Source organism: Taudactylus pleione, unplaced genomic scaffold (assembly GCF_031769625.1).
Source record: "Taudactylus pleione unplaced genomic scaffold, aTauple2 ptg000799l, whole genome shotgun sequence".
Classification (NCBI taxonomy): Eukaryota; Metazoa; Chordata; class Amphibia; order Anura; family Myobatrachidae; genus Taudactylus; species Taudactylus pleione.
In genome coordinates, this window is record NW_028285201.1 from 499,549 (window position 1) to 520,000 (window position 20,452).

The following is a 20,452-nucleotide window of genomic DNA, read 5'->3' on the forward strand; positions in this document are numbered from 1 at the left end:
AGTGGATCGCAAATGGCTTACTGCCAAGACTGTATTTCTTCTGGCCACTGCTTCCGTCAGAAGAGTTTCTGATTTAGGGGCTCTCTCTTGTCGTTCCCCATTTCTAGTTTTTCATAGGGACAGGGCAGTGCTTCGAATTCACCCTGGGTTCCTTCTTTAGGCTGGTGTCTAGTTTCCACATTAATGAAGAAATTATTGTGCTGGCCTTTAATTCCTCAGACCTCTTGGCAGGGGATGCCTCATTGGTTGTGGTACGTGCCCTCAGGATTTATGTGGATCGTACCAGTTCTCTTTGGAAATTGGACTCCTTGTTTGTTCTTTATGGTTTCCACAAGAGAGGATGGCCAGCCAATAAACAAACTTTGGCTAGATGGCTTTGCATGACTATCTCTGAGGCTTACATTCATGATGGCCTTCCAGTCCTGCCCTCTGTTACTGCTCATTCTACTCTATCTGTAGGCCCTTCGTGGGCAGCTAGTCATGGTGCCTCAGCTGTACAGCTTTGTAAGGCAGCAAGGTGGTCTTCTATCCAGACATTTTTGAGGTATTATGCCTTTGATACCTTTGCCACTCAGGATGCTTCCTTTGTGCAGCGGATTATTCTTTCTGCACAGGAGCATCCCTGAACTTGAGGGTACTGCTTTGCGAATCCCCAAGGTATCCTGTGTACCTGCTATAGACCCTGAAGTAGAAAAGTAGAGATATGGTAAGAACTTACCTTTTGTTATCTCTTTTTCTATGAGGTCCATAGGGTCCACAGGGCGCCCACCCTGACAAACATGTGCTTCAGATGGGCTTCACTATGGTTACCGGTTTTCCATCTCCTTCTGTGTGAGAATGTGATTCTAATGTGTTCCAGACTTTCTTCTCTCTCTTTTATCCTCCTCCGGCCTTTGGCTTGCTACGTGAATGAGGAGCCTCTGACCCTGGGGCGGGGTATAGAGGGAGGCCCTGTTGCATCCTGGGATAAAAAATTTAAATGCATGGTGCCCGGATGTCTTTGTCATCACCTAAACCCCAAGGCTTCCTGTGGAACCTATGGACCTCATAGAAAAAGAGATAACAAAGGTAAGTTCTTACCATATATCTACTTTTTACATTATCAGTCCAAGCGCTCCCATTTCTTTCTTTTTATCCCTCTTTAACCCTGTCTTTCCTGGTTCTCCTCTATCTTCTTTCTCTCCAATATCTCTATAATTTCTAGAGATGTTTACATGGCCTCAATGTTTTGGTTCTGACAAAACCATCCACAAGTGTTTTGGTTATTTTCTGTTTTAGTTTTAGTTTTCCTTTACAATTGATAAAACAGCTAAAATCATGTAATTTGGGCATGTTTTTTTCCCTACAGTATTATTAACATCAATAACATTCATTTACAGTCATTTCCAGTCAATTTTGACCACCTCACAACCCACAATATTGTTGTAACCCATATTGGCCAAAGGCTGCAGTGAGCTGGCTGGCTAAACTAAGCAACAGAGCAGTGGCACAAACATATGGAAGTTTAAAAATGAATATAGCACTTATATGAAACATAGTGGCACTGCAGTCACACAGAATGGCAGTTTAATATAAACTATATGATGCTATAAAATGTTGTCAAGAACTAGAAGACAAAGCCAGGTAAAGGATTGATTTATTAATTGATTGATTCATTGATTATAGTACTAATATAACTATAACTATAAGAAAAACAAATATGAGACACAGAAAACACTTTTTAAAACATTGAAAAATCCAATTATTTTTAAAGTGGAAACTGAATCCAAACAGTAAATCATAGACCTCAGGATTCAAGGCAGTATAGCAGCCTAGTTGAAGTCAGTATTTAATTATTAATTATATGATTTAATGATACTACTTTGTATCTACTAAGAAGCTGCAGGAAATGGGTCCTATACATCTGGATGAGAACCTGGTAATGCATGGTATTACAAGATACAAGAGAACATGAACTCCCCAGTGGAGTACAGTAATATACACTGCCAAACACACACAAGCTTGGCAATGAAAAATGATGCATGGTAGAATTGTCCTTGGCTCTTCCACCCACCCTTATGTTGTATATTAAAAAGGATATGCAAAGATTAACATACCAAGCACTTCAGCAACAAGGACTGCCACTTTTGTGGCTGAAGTGCTCGGTTTCTTTGGATCCCCACCAAACAAGCTACTAATGGGCTTCATGTGACTAACAGTGTAGCTAATCATCTCTAAAGTTGGATGAGAAGATCCACATCCTCACACTCATCAGTGTTATATCATCATTACACTATATTAGCTCATCCCGACAGGAATCCACCATCACAGAAGTCCACTATTACTTTGTTGTAATTGGTGGCAAAAGTCTTCCTCGAAGAATTCGTAGTTCATTTTTATGAAAATCAGTTTTTCCACATTTTTAGTAAGTAGCCTCCTACATCACATACAAGGTTCCTGACTGCTCTAAACAGAAGCTAGTTTGTACAGGAGGCTCCAAATTCTCTTTTTTTCCTCTCAGTATTCAAAGGGACTGTGTGACATGCTAATTAGTACATTGTCATTAAAATAATCCTCCACCATTCTATTGATGCTTACTGTATCAGATTGAGTCACGGTAGAGGTGTCAATAATAGTAGTTTAATTAAGGGAATTCCCTAAATAATGCTGGTAGTGTCTGAACTCACTTCATTAGTTACTATCTAAAATGGTTTCAGTAGCTAGTATAAAATGGAGAATATCATGTCATGTCATTGCTGCACATATGGAAAACTTGTTGCTGTTCTTCCACTTGCTGGTTACTACCTCTTGATTCAGTTGGTGTCATGGCAAATGGAACAGTTGTTGCAGCTGCTGCAATCTTGCGGTTGCTAAATGTCCAGAATTTGTTTGAGCCTCAAACAACATGTCCTGCAGGCACCTGTCATTGAAAAAAAAGATTTGAGCCACCAAAATTACTTTGTGTGCAAAACATGGTTCATGTTCAAAATGTACCCAGTTGTTATGCACATACAATGTTACTTGTGTTATTTGAAATTACATATCCTGAGGAGAGTCTAAGTGGGGTAAGCTATCTTCAATCACATCCTTGAGTTTTTTTAACAGGTTTACACTGGTATGCCTCTTAAGGGGCCTATCCATTAGGCAACCTGAAAAACTGAACATCTAGTGTTCAGTCTTTCAAGTCGTCGGGTGCGACACCTGCACTAAACGGCGTTCACTGAACGTCATTCAGTGCAGGAGACCGACTTCTTATTTGCAAACATGTGGAACCTGATGATCGTCATCAGGTTGACGAGTATGTTCCACAGATAGTCGGCGTCGGCAAGGACCCAGAATGAACTCACTTAAACAAGGGACATTAGTGAAATACTTGGGTGAAGAGGTAAGTCTTGAGTCTATTTTTTAAGGATTCTAGAGTGGAGGCCACTCGAACTGTGCGGGGAAGTGAGTTCCATAAGGTTGGAGCCCCAAAACTGAAAGCTCGACCCCCAGATGAATTCCGGGAGATTCTAGGTACTGTTAATAGTCCTTTGCCAACGGATCACAGCAATCGAGTGGGACGGTAAGGAGTCAGAAGCTGCTTTAGGTACCTTGGGCCATGGTCATGTAGGGCTTTGTAAGTTAGTAAGCCAATCTTGATACCAGTTCGCCATCTGACAGGCAGCCAGTGAAGGGAGTAGAGAGTGGGTGTTATGTGGCTGGAACGGGGCTGGTTGTTAATAGCCTGGCAGATGTGTTTTGTACCATCTGCAAGCGGTGCAATTCTTTTGCTGGGAGTCCAAGGTAGAGGGCATTGCAGTAGTCTAGGCGTGATGATATAAATGCATGTATGACTTTAGGCAGATCTGAGGGAATTAAGTGCTTGATTCTGGCAATGTTCTTCAGGTGAAAGAATGAGGATTTGATTGTGGCTGATACCTGATGTTTAAGTGTCAAGCCACTATCCAGGACAACACCAAGATTCCGCACATGTTCAGTGTTTTGTAATTCTGATCCCCCAAGCGTAAGCCCTGTAGGTTGGCTATGCTGTAGCCCTGACTTCTGATCTATCATAAGGACCTCTGTTTTATCAGGGTTCAGTCGCAGCCATCTGGCACTCATCCACTCCTGAAGTTCAGCTAGGCAGCGATTTAGGGTTGTTATGGGGTCCTTTGTACCTGGAGCAAAGGACAGGTACAGTTGTGTATCATCTGCATAGCAGTGGTAGACTAGGCCATGACGTCTGATTATTTAATCCAATGGTAGCATGTATTCTGCAAAAAGCATGGGAGATAGTATAGAACCCTGTGGGACACCGCATGGAAGTGGCACTGGTGATGAAGAGTTTACTCCAGAAGTAATAGTAGTCAGCACTCAGTATGCTGTGCGGGATTAGGCAGTACTGAATACTCTTTGAAAAAGCTCCCTCTATACAGGAGCAAACCCGGTTAGAGGATACAAAGCCCTATGCGAATGCACGTCTGGACAATTTTTATTTTAGTGCATTCACCCCTTCGCTGGGACTAGTTGCCATACACTTTCCATTGTTGTTGCTGTCCACTTGGGCAATCCTCCATACCATCTGAAATATAGAGGCTACTGACGTCCAATTCTATCATCAGCATTTGTGGCCCAGGTGGACCCCCGCAGGTAGATATACAGGCGGCGTGCAAGCGCAGTCGCTGCACCACTCTTTACAGCACGGGAGATATTCAGTACTGCCGAATCCCGCACAACATACATAGTGCTGACTACTAACATTAGTGGAGAGTGGTGACTACAAGTTTTCATGTTTCCATTTGCATCTGATTTGTGGCTTAAAACCAGGAGCGATATTTTATGAATATATGGACTGAGGCCCTGATTCAGAGCCGGATGCTCTGACAGAGCACTCGCTCTGAATCAGGGCCTGGCTATTTTTTTTTTTTGATCGGCCTCCTGCCCGCTCGCATCGTGACCATCGGGCTTGCGACGAGACCCCTGTGGTAGGGTCTCGTTGCCGCAAGCCCTGGAGTGCTTTCGGCTCTATCAGAGCCAAAGGCACTCCCACTGACATCACTTGTGATGTCAGTGGGGCCGGCACCAGACGGTAGGCATTCCCATTGGAACGCCTCTGTCTGGGCAGCCACGCCCCCGGCACACCCACCAAAGGGGGCGTGCTGTCACTTTGGTGCGAGACCCGGAGCGACGGCTTGCCCGTCGCTATCCGGGTCTCGCGCATGCGCACGACGGAGCCGGCTCCATCGTGCGCATGCGCACTGGGCCAATGTCGACCCGCTTGCGAGTGCTCAGCGCTCGCGAGCGGGTCTGAATCAGGCCCACGGTCCTTTTAATAGCAGTGTCATTTATAGATTAAACTTGGAGATCTCCATGGAGTCATTGTGATCACTATTGTTGTTCAATTAGTTTTATGCATTTTTATATGTAGTATTTGTTGGTACATATGTATGTGTTACATGTTCAAATATAAATGTTTGCAATTTGGCTAGTCATATCCTAGTCTGAAAAAATAAATATATATTGACTATAGAATATATCATTAAATATATATATATATATTTTTTTTTATTGAACATCAGACCCCCTGATTATTCTATTCTACTTTATAAATTAATGGTGTCTTATCAGCGCAAATAGACTTTTTTTTCTTTGCATGTCTTTGTTACACCATAGTATGTGATGGTGTAGGTGTGTATTCACAAGCACATGTCATTGTGCTGCTATTAAAAATATTTTGGTCATTTGACTGCAAAATTATAGAGATATATATGTATATCTTTTTATTCATTAGCACCTAGGGCCTCATTCAGACCCACTCGCAAGCGGCTGTCCGCTCTTCAAGTGGGTCGATGGTGGGAGCTCCGTCGTGCGCATGCACCAGACGCGGCGAGCGAAGGACTTTCCTTCGCTTGTTGTGTCTGATCAAAGGGGGCGTGGTGTCGATGTTGATTGACAGTACGCCCCCTTTGGTGGGCGTGTAGGGGCGTGCCTCCCAGACGGGGGCGTTCCCAAGGGAACGCCTACCGCCAGAAGCCGGCCCCACTGACATCATTATGATGTCAGTGGGAGTGATTTTGGCTCTGATAGACTCAAAATCACTCTGGGGCTTGTGGTCGAAAACCCCGACCACAGGCTTCTGGTCGCACTGGCGATGGTCGCGATGGTCAAGACCATCGCGACCATCATCCTGCACACTCGTATGTGCTGTGGGTGGTGACCCACAGCTATACGAGCGTCCAGGAGGACGCTCCATTTTTATGGAGGACGGCCCTCATTCAGAGGGAGCGCTCTGCTCAGAGCGTCCGGCTCCGAATGAGGGCCCTAATCTCTTGTTTTTGGTACAAAGAGTAGCCTGCTTATGAATGAACTCGTGTTGTGTATTAGATACTGCTGCTGCTAAAGGTAATACACCTACCCAGTGGACTGTCCCAGTCATGTAATCTTTAGTTTGCCAACTACCGCTTGTCCACATAGCTGCAGTTAAGTGGATACACAGTATGATGGCATTTTCTAGGCCAAGAATACGTTTTTTAATGTCCCAGAACAGGCAAGGAATTGCTGTTCTTGTTAAATGGAGTCAAGATGGTATTTAGTAGTGTGGACACAGGACCTCAGCTGTCTAAAACCAGATGCATTGATGGTGGATATTGGATGCAGATCTAATGCTAACATAACTGTCATGGCGTCAGTGATCTCCTGTGCAACAGGATGGCAGTTTTCATACTTACTTCTTTTTGCAAATTATTGTTTCATAGTCAATTGTTGTTTTAAGCTACTAAACTTCTTGGTCCCCTTCTTTGATGAAGATTTACCCCCCAGCATCAGCAGTCCCAGTGTGCAAGGATTCGCCTTGGGAATCCTGAATAGGGGAGGACTTTGCAAATTGAATGCAGTAGGACTACCTCTGATCATCATTCGTCATGACGTCTCTCCCATCACCCACTGTGTGGGAGCCGGAAGATGGAGCTCATGAGTGAGCTCCAGCCCGGCTCTGGCAGTGGGCGCAGTGCAGCATTCAATGACAGTCTGTCTCTCTCTCATTGACTTCCAAAACAAACACTGCTGCTGGGTAGTACGAGTGTACTAGCCGGCGGTGGCATTTGTTACTGTGTAGTGCAATCCGTGTCCTGGACCACAGCACGCCGCCGGTTCGACATGGCACGAGCCCTGCTTGACCCCCCCTAGTTACGCCACTGCTCACAGTGCTCCTAGTATATAGTGCCCCAGTAGGCTTTTTAAGTAACACAATGCTGCAGGGCATATGGCATTTTTTGTGCTGCAGCAGCAAATACTGCCTCTACAGTGCCCATTTGACAAAATGCTCCTAATCATTTTTTATTTTTTTTTTTAGAAAAAAGTGTACCAGTAGGCTTTTTTGTAACAAACAACACAGTGCTGCAGTCCACTCCTATGGCGTTTTTTTGTATTTTTTTGTGCCTCACAGAGTGCTGAAGCCAGCCCATAGTACACAGTTCCCCTGCCTTAACAGTGCTCCTAATTGTTTTTTTTATTTTTTTAAACAAAGTGCCGTTATAACCACATTCTCTTCCTCTGGTCTCCAGTGCGATATGGCGCCTGTTGACTAGGGAGGGACTTTAATATGCAATCCAAAACATGCGAGATCCGATGCCAGGAAGGTGACATTTTGCCTCATTTTGAGATCTGAACATGGCAGGAACATCTGAGCCCCGACTCAGTTCGACTCGGAATCCCTAAGTTCATGTGTGTTCGGTTTCCATGGAAATCAAATTGCACATCTCTAATTAATATATAATTATATTCTACTCTATCAATACCTTTATATAATATATGTAAGGCATAACTAAACATTTTAAAGATAGTACTGTTGGCAATATAAAAATTTTATATATTTTCTATTTGGGCTAAATTTATTAAGTGGTTGATTTGAAAGGTTTTAAAGGGTTTAGAAACAGATTGTAAAAGTCGCAGATTGATGGGGGGCTGTAAACCAAAGGCACAGCATTTACTAAACAGAGGGCCTAATTCAGACCCGCTCGTGAGCGCTGAGCGCTCGCAAGCGGGTCGATGGTGCCCTGATGCGCATGCGCACGACGGAGGGAGCTCCGTCGTGCGCATGCGCGAGACCCGCATAGCGACAGCCAAGCTGTCGCTGTGGGTCTCGCACCAAAGGGGGCGTGCTGTCGATGGTGAGTGACAGCACGCCCCCTTTGGTGGGTGTGCCGGGGGCGTGGGTGCCCAGACGGAGGCGTTCCCATGGGAACGCCTACCGTCTGGAGCCGGCCCCACTGACATCACTAGTGATGTCAGTGGGAGTGCTTTTGGCTCTGATAGAGCCAGAAGCACTCCTGGGCTTGCGGCAGCGAGACCCTACCGCAGGGTCTCGTCGCAAGCCCGATGGTCGCAAGCCCATCTTGGCCGCTCGCATAAGCTGTGGGTGGTCACCCACAGCTATGCGAGTGGCCAGGAGGCCGCTCCATTTTTAGGTAGGAGGGCCCTGATTCAGAGCGAGCGCTCTGGTCAGAGCGCCCGGCTCTGAATCAGGCCCAGAATCCACTGTCGATCCCTGTCAGTTTCTAAATCCTGATCCTGCTGAAATCCAGTTACTGTTTACAACAGCTGCACAAATCTATGGGATGTTATACAATCCATAGTAATATATACCATGACAAGGCATAGCTGTGTCCCCTCAGTGGCCATGCCCCTTCTAGTATCCGATGTCTCAACTGTGTGTCTTTCTTGTATGGCAGGCAGGTGTAGTCAGCATGTGGCCCTCCAGCTGCTGTGAAACTATACATCTCAGCATGCCCTGCCACAGTTTTGCTATTAGGGCATGCTATAACTGTGCCAGGGCTTTCTGGTATGTGTAGTACAACAGCAGCTGGAGTTCGACATGTTAAATACATTTGTTGGGCAGGGACTAATACAGTATAAATGTGTAAGATTATTTTTTGAAAAGTTCTGCATAATATGCAAACACTCGTACTTGCCTCCTCTTAGTTGCTTTTGTTCAGCAATCTGCTGCCAGGATGTCAGAAGGAGATCACATAGCAGATCTACAGTTCACACACCAATGGTAATGAGATTGGTCATCATAACCATGTGACACGTGTACCATACAAACCTCTCTTTCATGCACCTCTCAGGCAGTGGGGATCAGTCCCTGCTCCATTTCTGTAGCAAAGCTGCATTATATGTAAGTAATGTGGTGACCCAAACCCACCGTCCACTATAATTAGTGCATTTCAGAAAGGCAAGTTCCCCTACTAGACCTTAGGTTAGGTTTACTTAGCCACGGGTAATGAACATAATAATTACAAATAGTGTAACTTTATTTGTCAGGAACGGAGGAACAGATGTCTCCTCTGGCTAACTTTTCCGGAAAGAAAAGATTAGTTCATGACACACACATTGCAATATATTTTCATAATTCAATAATAATAATTAACCATAAACTGTTTTGTGTTCTATCATTGTCTAATACTCTATTACAAAACACAGTACTTGTGTACTTTACGGACTTATTGTAGAGAGAACCCAATGAATATTTTAAATGGTACTTGTGTACTTTACGTACACAAGTACCAAAAGTTTACCCCACCTAAAGAAGAAAGTTGTCCCCTTGCATGCTTGCTACGCTCACCACAAGGTTATATTCCCCTCTGTGCCCACTTGGATGGTAGGGAATGATGCTGGACACTGGCTGATGACGTCAGGGTCCTCTCTGTGAAGGGGATTTAGACATTACCATGATCGATAATAATAATGAGTGTAGGACACTTGGGTTCTCTCTGCAATGAATCTGTAAAGTACGCAAGTACCCAAAACACCATTAAACACATTAACCTCTATCTCACTACAATTATATTTATACTGCAGTATAAACTACACACTTCAGCTGAATATCTGTTAAATTCAATTCAGTTTATGAGCTCGGTGGTTCATGATATTTCCTTGCTTAACGCCATAGGGTTTATGCAACTTCACATACTCACTATATATTGTTAGTCACAGTCAGCCAGGATCAGATATGTTCCTTAAATTTATTATTCATTAAAGTTAGGGAGTGTTGCCGTAAGGTTTCCTTTATACTCCTTAACTATGATGAAAACTGTGTTCTCCTGGTCGCACATGTAATTTATGTAGTCTCTAATGCCTGTGTGACTCTCTGCTGCGTGAAAGTCACCTGCTGCGTTTTAGGAACAGACTTGATTCACATTGCAGGTGGGTTCAGTCCTTCTCCAGCTGTCAGAAACCTCTTATGTTACCTCACACAGGGTTATTATCTCTCAGTGCTCATATCCGTGGTATAGGTCAGCACCTCAGATATCATCTGATGCCATTGCTGGTCTGTCTCCACAGGTCTCTCCATACTGTAAGGTAAACTGTTCTCCCTAACAGTGGTGCAGGTCTTCCCTCTCTGGCTGCTACATCATATTAACTGCTGCTGACCAACTGCTACACCTCATCTACCAACTGTCCCTAGCCTTCCAGCTGGTCTGTCACTGCATAATGTTGTGCAGCAGCTGTAATACCTCAAACATTACCAGTAACAATTCCTATTTTATACTCCAAGACACCATACACCATGCTGATTCTTTGTTACAGTACAGAGATCCCATAGTATGCAGCACTGCAATACAAAAGAAACTTACAAGCTCAGACTGGTCCACCGGGGATTCGGTGAAATCCCCAGTGGACCCCGCTGATTTGTAGCCACACCCTCTATAACGGGAGGATGTGGCATGTGGTGTCATCCTCTAGAGCAGTCTGCAGTGCAGCTGCTTGCTGAGCAGTCATCAAGGCTGGGAATGACCCGGCCAGCAGCCACACTACAGTCAGCACTGCACTACTGGGTGATAAATCTGAGTAGTCTCTGTAGAGGGGTCAGAGGAGCATGTGCTGAGCTCTGTTTGGAGGTGCCCATCACATGCTTGTCTGGCTGGAGATCAGCAGCAGTGCAGCCTCATGGGAGGGAAGTGGATAGATCCCCTTCAATTTCTGTACCCTGACATCATCAGCCAGTGTCCAACTCATTCCCTACCATCAAGAGGTCATAGAGGGGGAATATAACAATGTAGCGACCCACCAAGCCAGAAGTGTGGCGAGCGAAGCGAGCCTGCAAGGGGCCAACTTTCTTTTTTTGGTGGATTGTGTGGCCAGGAAACTGCACTTCCACCCTCAGTCCACGTCACTTCCAGGTACAGCTACTGAAGGGGAAATATACCTTTCCCTCATGGGAGCAACTCATTGGGATCTATTAATCAAGCAGTGAAAAGTGTGGAGGAGTGGACCAGTGGAGAATTTGCCCATAGCAACCAATCAGCTTTAAAGTAGCATTTATCAAGTCCAGTCTATAAAATAAGAGGTAGGAGCTGATTGGTTGCTATGGGCAACTTCTCCACTTCTCCACACTTTTTACTGCTTGATAAATAGACCCCATTGTGAGGCTGTGACTGCTGCTCTGCTGGGTGAAAGAGGCTGCTGTGGCTTCTGGTGAATACACTTTGTGGGCCCTACAGTGTGGCATAATGTGTGGGCACTACAGTGTGGCATAATGTGGGGGCACTACAGTGTGGCATAGTGTGTTGGAACTACATTCTGGTATAATGTGAAGGGCCCTACAGTGTGGCATAATGTATGGGCACTACAGTGGCATAATGTGTGGACACTACAGTGTGGCATAATGTGGGAGGCACTGCAGTGTGGCATAACGTGTGGGCACTACAGTCTGGTATAACGTGAAGAGCACTTCATTGTGGTATAATGTGTGGGCACTACAGGTGGCATAATGTGTGGGCACTACAGGTAGCATAATTTGTGGGCATTACAGTGTGGTATAATGTGGGGGCACTACAGTGTAGCATAATGTTAGTACATGTGTAGTGGTCTTATTTTCCCACAACTGACTAGCATTGTAATTGTTACTGGGTGGGTCGCCACTAGCTCTCTCACTTCTCCATGCTTACCACTACCTCACTGACCCCTCCATACTCATCCCTACCTATCTGCACTACCCCCCTGACCCCTTCCTTACCAAACACTATTTCTTTGCACTACTGCCATGACCCTTTTGTACTCATCACTACCACTCTACACTATTCCCTTAACCCTTCTATACCAAACATCACTTCTCTGCTGTTTGTACTGTCACCCTGGCCACTCCATACCAAACACTGCACTGCCTCCATGACCCCTCCATGCCCACCACAACCTACATCCTAAATATATATATATATATATATATATGTAGTACTTATATATGAAGAATGTAGACAGTGCCACAGTACAACAGTCTTTGTCACACAATTTAGCAGAATTCAGTCGTATTTGAAACTCCCCAAAAAACTGTGTGTTTCAACCCTAAGTGGTAAGTAGCCTATATAAACAATTGGCAAGACAAAAATCCAGTTGATCGCGGGATCATCCAGCACAGCATGACGATATCTGATCATTGTCTGTTCGACCCGTTACAAAAATGACCTATAAATGAATTACATCTTTTTGTTTAACAGCATATGTTGCTTTTATTCCTGAAAAGTAAAGTGTCATATATATGCTTTCATTTCTGACAGGACACTAATTTGGGACAGAAATAACACAACAGCTGTTGGATTCCTTGATGTAGCCCATGCAATGAAAAGGTAAAATTGTTTGATTATAAATATGAGCAATTGACGTTGAGCTTTAGCTTTAAGCTGCAGTAATGTACTGTACAGACCAGAGGTTTTGTTCATTTCAAAATCTCATATTATATAACATGGTAATGAAGCCTGCACTAGGTGAAATGGTGAATACTCATCTGGTAGATAAACTTGCAGTTCTTTTCTACAATGATTCCAATAATGATACTGGACATCCCTCCATGCAATTATAAATGCTTTATTGTATTAAGCTTAGCATGCATAAACTACATAATAAATCTATTTGTGCAACTATGAAACACATCTCACCATCAGGGCTGGATTAAGGTGTGTGGGGGCACCAGGGCAACTAAGTTGTGGGTGCCCCATCAGTAAAATTGCCTCACGCATGACTACTATTTCCCTGGTACACCCTAAGCCGCGTACACACTAGATGATATGACGTCCGATCTAGTGGATTGGACAACACATTGGGCCTGATTCAGAGTTGGGAATAGAGAGAGATCTCTCTCTCAACTGATCATCTTGGTGAAACCATGCTGCACTGCAGGAGGGGCAGATTTAAAATGTGCAGAGAGATTTAGATTTGGGAGGGAGGTGTCCAAACTGACATCTAAAGTGCAGTGTAATAATAAAGCTGTGCAGTATTTGTGAGTAACATGCAAAAGCAGCCAGTATTTACACTACATGCCAAAAAATGTATGTATTTACACCCCATGCATTGCAATATGGTTTGTTCATGTTTGCAGTTAAGTGCTATCTCTCTCTCTATTCCCAACTCTGCATCAGGCCCATTGTCCACATCAGGCAGTGAGTACCCGCTATGTCGCTGACGTCAGCGACATCACCCGTCGGACTTGCATGCAGGTCCAATGGGCAATATCGTCAGCGGGCCATGCTGCCGGATGCAGCATGGCACCTGCGGTTGCGCCGTTGCTTCTGACATCAGCAAGTCTGTACACACTTACCGATGTCGGGACCCGATGCACGAGACATCACACTGGGTACACATCATTTAGTGTTTACCCAGCCTTATCTTCTCTGGACTCCCCACTAGCTGACAAAGTCGGAGCATACTACATAAAGGTCCTCATTCAGACCTGCTCGCAAGCACAATGCGCTCGCAAGCGGGTCGATGGTGAGGGCCTGCGCACACGCAGCGCTCGCAGTGTGCGTGAGCAAGCCCCGGAGCGAGTGACAAATTCACTCGCTCCGGGGCTTGCTACAAAAGGGGCAGCTGTCGATGTTGATAGACAGCTCGCTCCGTTTTGTAGGCGGGATGGGGGGTGGCCGGACAAACGGAGGCGTTCCTGAAGGAATGCCTGCCGTCTGTAGGTGGCCCTACTGACATCACCAGTGATGTCATTAGGGAGCTTCCTGCTCTGTTAGAGCAGGAAGCTATCTGGGGCATGTGGTAGACGAGACCCTACTACAATGGTCTCGTCGCAAGCCCCTATGGTCGCGATGGTCTCGACCATCGTGACCATCACCTGGTCACTCGCTAAAGCTGTGGGTGGTAAACCACAGCTTAGCGAGCGGTCAGGAGGCCGGCTTGCAAAACAAAAGCAGCTGCCCTCATTCAGAGCGAGCGCTCGCTTTTGCGAGCGGCTCTGAATGAGGGCCCATGTCCACTGCTGAGAACCGACTCCTGGCAGCATATGGGACATGATCTTCTACGCTGCCAGGGAAAAATCCAGGATTTTGAGTGGGGGGATATATATATACTGTAGATAGATAAGATAGATATATAAATTGAGATAGATATATATAGATATATGTATAGCTAGAGAAAGATATAGACAGATATATATATATATATATATACTGTATATATACACAGTATAGACAGAGAAAGGGTGGAAGAGAGGGAGGAAGGGACAGGGAGTGAAAGGGGAAGGCAGAGAGAGGGAGAGGGAAGGAGGGACAGGAAACATAGAGGGATGGAGGAGGGAGACAGAGAGGGAGTAAGGGGAGGGAGAGAGAGAGTGAGGAAGGGAGACAGAGGTAGGAGGGGACAGAGGGGGAGAGCGAGAGAAGGGGATAGAGAGAGAGAAGGAAGAGGGGGAGAGAAGGGACTGAGAGAACGTGCACACATACCTGTTGCAGCTGCAGGAACCATCAGCTTTCTGATGGGGCAGGCATTTCATAGCATTAGGCCCCACCCCCTACACATGCACCCGCAAATTGCAACGTTATGTCAACAAGGGGGCGGGGCTTCTATAGGCAGCCACTAGTCGTCCATCAGTCCGTGTCCTGACTGAGTGTACTGTTTCTGTGGGATCGGTATGAATGACCGCCGGACCTATGTCCAGCGGTTCAAATCCCAATGCCGGAAGACCGGCAGCAGTGAAGATCCCGACAGGTAATTAAGGTTAGTGTAACTAACCCTCTCCCCCCCAACCATAACCCTCCCTTTCCCTAGCCAACCCTCCCGCGGGGTGCCTAACCCTACGTCCCCCCAGGAGCCCCTAACCTCCCCCTCCCCTTTTGTTCGGTATGCCAGATGTTGGGCTCCCGGCTTTGGGATAATGATAGGTGTCGGGATTCCGACACCTATCATTAGCCCCCTGTTGGGATTGCACAGTCTTGTAGCCGGCGGTCAGCATTTTGACTGTCTGCTTCCTGACTGCATCCCGTTTCTGTGCCTGTGTGATTCTGTCGGGAGCTGTCCAGGGTGAGTGAGAGTCTATCACGGGAGTCAGTATCCCGCGATTTCCAGGAGTAGTGCGTTCCACTAGGTGGAACGCCTGACACTTCCGGCAGCAATTGTACCACTAATTTACACTGGTTAGAAGGCTTAGTTGAGCAATATTCCAAGTGGTTTGTTGCACTAGAACATTAGGTGTATCTGTTTACTGTTGCTAAAGCTGGGTATACACTGACAGATACATTATATTGGCCGATCAAAGCACACATACCATCGATATGTCTGTGAACGACGGCATTCTCAGACATATCGCGCCTGCTGTGCTTGAAGAGCACTCGCTCTGAATTAGGGCATTTTTTGGGGGGGGGCCTCCTGGCCGTTCGCGAAGCTATGGGTGACCACCCACAGCTTTTGCAAGCAGCCAGGTGATGGTCGCGACCATCGCGACTTGCGACGAGACCCTTGTGGTAGGGTCTCATCTGTCGCAAGCCCCAGAGAGCTTCCTGCTCTAACTGAGCAGGAAGCTCTCCACGTACATCACTGGTGATGTCAGTGGTGCCTCCCACAAACGGCAGGCATTCCTTCGGGAACGCCTTTGTTTGTGTAGCCACCCCCCTCCCCGCCTACAAAACTGGGCGAGCTGTCGATCAACATCGACAGCCACCCCGTTTATGGTGAGCCCTGGAGTGAGAGAATTTCTCTCTCGCTCCGGGGCCTGCGCATGCGCACACCATGCGTGCGCAGTACCCCATCATCGACCCACTTGCGAGCGCTATGCTCTCGCTAGCAGGTCTGAATCAGGCCAGTGTGTACGGGCAGTCTCCCAACCACCCGTTCACATGTAGAGGCATCATGGTTTAGACTGGGTGGAGCTTGGGGCTAATTGGTAATACTATTCAAGCTGGCTCTGGGTGAGTGAGGGTTTTGGTTCCTTGGTGGTTGCCACAGTGTTTCCTATTGTTTGGTCTTGAAAATGGTCCAGTTGGATCGAAACCGACACCCAATATGTATGTGAATTAATATATCCCTTGTTGGTTTTTAACATTGACATGTGGTGAGTGCCCATTTTTGGGGGATCATATATAAATATAAATATATATATATATATATATATATATTGTGATATAAGCACTGGTAAAGTGGTCAATGGCAGGTACATTTGTCCTAGGTTTTTTGTCTAAGTGTTTTAAAAAACCCCAGGAGAAGTCTGTTTTGTAAGCAGACCAGAGTGTTGGAGAAGCCAGTTTGGGTCCTGGGGGTGTGGATGTGAGGAGAGGGAGAGCTCCATCCACAGGCCACTCCAGGTTTTGGGCCTTTCAGCCTGGTTACAGGCTCATTAGGGCTTGCAGCTGGAAATGGCTAATATAAGCTGGGTTTGTTTGTGGCTGAGTGTCTCACACCTGGGAGAGCAGGCAGACTAGCCTGTTCAGAGACACTTGGTGATAATCCTTGTAAGTACTGTGCACGTGTTTTGTTGATGGTGAGGGCAGTAGGCCCTACCATTATTATAGAGAGGGAATCTGCTGTGTAGCTAGTGCCCAGCCAGGCTCGGACTTATGTTTATATTTTGTTTATGTTTATATTCATTTGGGCACAATAAAGACTGGCGCCGACCAGTTTGTACGAGAACCCCTGACTTGTGTACTGTTTCTACAGCTGCTGTGTGTGTAAAGAGGGAGTCCATCTACTCCAGGAGAGGGACCCCTATCCTGATTGTGTCACATTTGGTGGAGAATGCGGGCAATCACACACTGAAGTTTGCAGGAAGGAAAAATTTTCGTTTACAATTTAAAGGGACAGATACCAATTCGTCAGGGTGGATATAAAGTTGTGTCCTTCGAAGTCCATAGAGGTGGCGTCCACAGATGCTTAGGGAAGCCAGATTCTGCTTCCAACCTACACCCCAGGACAAAATGGAGGACATTGTTAAAGCCTTATTCCAAGCTACGAAAGCTCAGCAAGAAGCTACCAGGGCTTAGCAGGAAATGAACAAAATTCAGCCACAAGCTACCAGGGCTCAGCAGGAATCCACCCAGGTGCAACTATTGGCCTTGGAGGCAGCCCAGATGCAACAACAAGTCACCATCGAGGAAACCCACCAGGCCATAGTGGAAAACAGCCAGGCCATAAAAGTGGTGGTACAACAGCTTATAGTCTGGTCTGGAGATGCTTCCCCTGCTCTTCTAACTAACACTCACACCATACGGCCCAGTGACTTTCTGGAAAAGATGACCCAGAGTGATGATGTGGAGGCGTACCTTATGGCCTTTGAAAGAACCGCCGAAAGAGAGAAGTGGCCTAAAGAGCAGTGGGCAAGTCTTGTGGCACCCTTCCTGTCTGGAGAACCACAAAAGGCCTACTATGATTTATGCCTGGATGATGCCAAGGACTATTCAAAGTTAAAACGGGAGATCCTAACCAGCTTGAGAGTTACCTCATTTGTTCGGGCCCAACGAGTCCACCGTTGGGAGTTCCAAATGGAAAAACCTCCATGCTCACAGATGCATGACCTCGTCCATCTAACCACAAAATGGCTGCAGCCCAAGACGCTGACAGGACCACAGATTGTGGAAAGAGTCATGATGGACCGGTATCTGCGATTGCTACCTGCATCTCTGTGCAAATGGGTGAGCCATGCAGACCCTAAGTCCACAGACCAGCTAGTCGAACTGCTGGACAGGTACGTGGTGGCTGAAGAGCTGGTGAGTGTGCCCCACCGAGCCCCGATGGCGCATCGGTGATCTCCCATTGACACTGGTAAGACTGTTCCAGAGGAGAAGGGTGCTGGGCGGTGGATGTACTCAAGACTGGGCGTGTGGAACCTGGAGACGGGCCAGCCAGGCCAGGAAGGTTTCTACCCCGTAAAAGACTAGATATTAATGTTATTCAATGTTTCCGATGTGGTGTTTTTGGCCATATTGCGGCTAATTGTTCGCTTACCTCTGAACCTATGCAATGTGATACTGCACATGTTGACCGCAGTATGTCTTTCTTTGCACAACCAGACTGTACTGCTGACCGGCAGGTTGAGACAGATAAGCACATGTGTATACTCACTGTAAAAGGCAACCGAGTAGAGGCTCTGTTAGATTCTGGTAGCCTGGTTACACTTATGAAAGCTTAACTGGTGGACCCCTTGAAGCGTAAGGGGAAAACTGTTGGTGTGACTTGCATACATGGGGATACCCGGTATTGTGATACTGCAGAAGTGAACATAAAAACACCATGTGGTTCTGCAATAGTCTCTGTGGGTTTGGTACAGGGCTTAATTTATGATGCAATATTGGGCAGGGACTTTGCTCACTTCTGGAAGTTGTGGGAAAGCCGATTTTGCACAGAGGTAAATCATCCTGACTTGTTTGAGAGGGTTACTGATGTAGTAGCAGAGTCAGAGATGTTCCCTTTTTCTAGTATGATTGGCGAACTAGAGAATGCGGAGCCTGATGGTGGCTTGCCAAGTGGTGTGCCTTCCACTGAGGTGGGGAGTGTTATTGAGCCCATGGACCACCTGCCTAATCTTGAGGTCAGGAGAGAGGTCTTTGCCATGGAGCAGTTGAATGACCCTACTCTGGTAAAAGCCAGGGAGAATGTCAAGGTGATCAATGGTAAACCCATAGACCCTGATAGTCCTTTGTCATATCCTCACATGGCAGTATGTCAGGATTTGTTGTATCAGGGGACTAAGAAGGGGGAAGATATTGTGGTACAATTAATAGTTCCCAAAGCATACAGAAGAACAGTATTAGATCTGGCTCATGGTCATATAATGGCAGGCCACCTAGGGGTAGAGAAAACTACTGAGCAAATTGTGCAGAGGTTTTTTTGGCTCGGGGTCCATAAAGAGGTATCTGACTATTGTGCATCCTGCCCTGAATGTCAGTATCATGCTCCAAGGCCACATTTCAAAAGTCCCCTGGTTCCGTTACCCATTATTGAGGTTCCGTTTGAAAGAATAGCTATGGATTTGGTTGGGCCATTAATGAAATCTGCCCGGGGCCACCAATATATTCTGGTGATAATGGATTACGCTACCCGGTACCCGAGAGCGATACCATTATACAATACGTCAACCAAGACTATTGCTAGAGAATTAGTCCATGTCTTTAGCAGGTTGGGAATACCTAAGGAGATCCTGACTGACCAAGGTACCCCATTTATGTCAAAAATCATGACGGAGTTATGCCGCCTGTTTAAAATTGACCAATTAAGATCCTCTGTGTACCATCCCCAGACCGATGGGCTAGTGGAGAGGTTTAATAAAACTTTAAAGCACATGCTAAGGAAAGTAGTGGACAAAGATGGTAGAGATTGGGATTACTTGTTACCTTATTTGCTGTTGGCCATAAGAGAGGTTCCCCATTCCTCCACAGGGTTTTCCCCTTTTGATTTATTCTACGGGAGACATCCAAGGGGGTTACTTGACATTGCCAAAGAGACATGGGAGGGGCAGTCCAGTATGTATAAAACAGTTATTGAGCATGTTTCTCAAATGCAAGAAAGAATTGCTGCTGTGGTGCCGGTAGTAAGAGAGCACTTAGAACAGGTCCAACAGGCACAGCAGAGGGTATACAATCGCAATGCTCACTTATGTAACTTTGCTCCTGGGGACAGAGTGTTGGTGATGGATCCTACAGTAGAAAGTAAATTGGCTAAATGGCAAGGACCCTTTGAAATCTTAGAAAAAGTGGGGCAGGTCAATTATAAAGTTTACCAGCCGGGGAAAAGAAAGCCAGAACAGATATACCATGTTAATCTTATAAAACCCTAGAAGGATAGAGCAGCACTGTCAGCCATCCGAGCCCCTCCAGTTAACCCAGGGTCCTTGATTCCCGAAGTGACAGTAGCAAAAACCCTGTCAGCCAGTCAACAGCAGTACGTTAAGGAATTTCTGATCAGAAATAGGGTGCTGTTTTCTGACCTACCAGGGAAAACTACTGTCATCAAACATGACATAATCACTGACACAGGGGTTAAGGTTAACCTAAAGCCCTATAGATTATCAGAAGCCCAAAGAGAATCAGTGTTGAAGGAAATTAAAAAAATGTTAGAGTTGGGTGTAATTGAAGAATCACATAGTGAGTGGTCAAGTCCCATTGTGCTCATTCCAAAACCCGACGGGAGTGTGCGATTCTGCAATGACTTCTGGAAATTGAACAGTGTGTCAAAGTTCGATGCCTACCCTATGCCTAGGGTGGACGAACTAGTTGAAAGGCTAGGGACA

General features: G+C 46.0%; 1 protein-coding gene across 1 annotated transcript in view; it reads left to right on the forward strand.

The window, feature by feature from the left end:
• LOC148474932 (capping protein, Arp2/3 and myosin-I linker protein 2-like) overlaps positions 1–20,452 on the forward strand; it is a 970,125-nt gene that overhangs the window by 306,259 nt on the left and 643,414 nt on the right. The window contains exon 18 of the mRNA XM_088457971.1: positions 12,516–12,584. Within this exon, the coding sequence (XP_088314097.1) occupies positions 12,516–12,584 (69 nt within the window). The remainder of the gene's footprint in view (positions 1–12,515; positions 12,585–20,452) is intronic.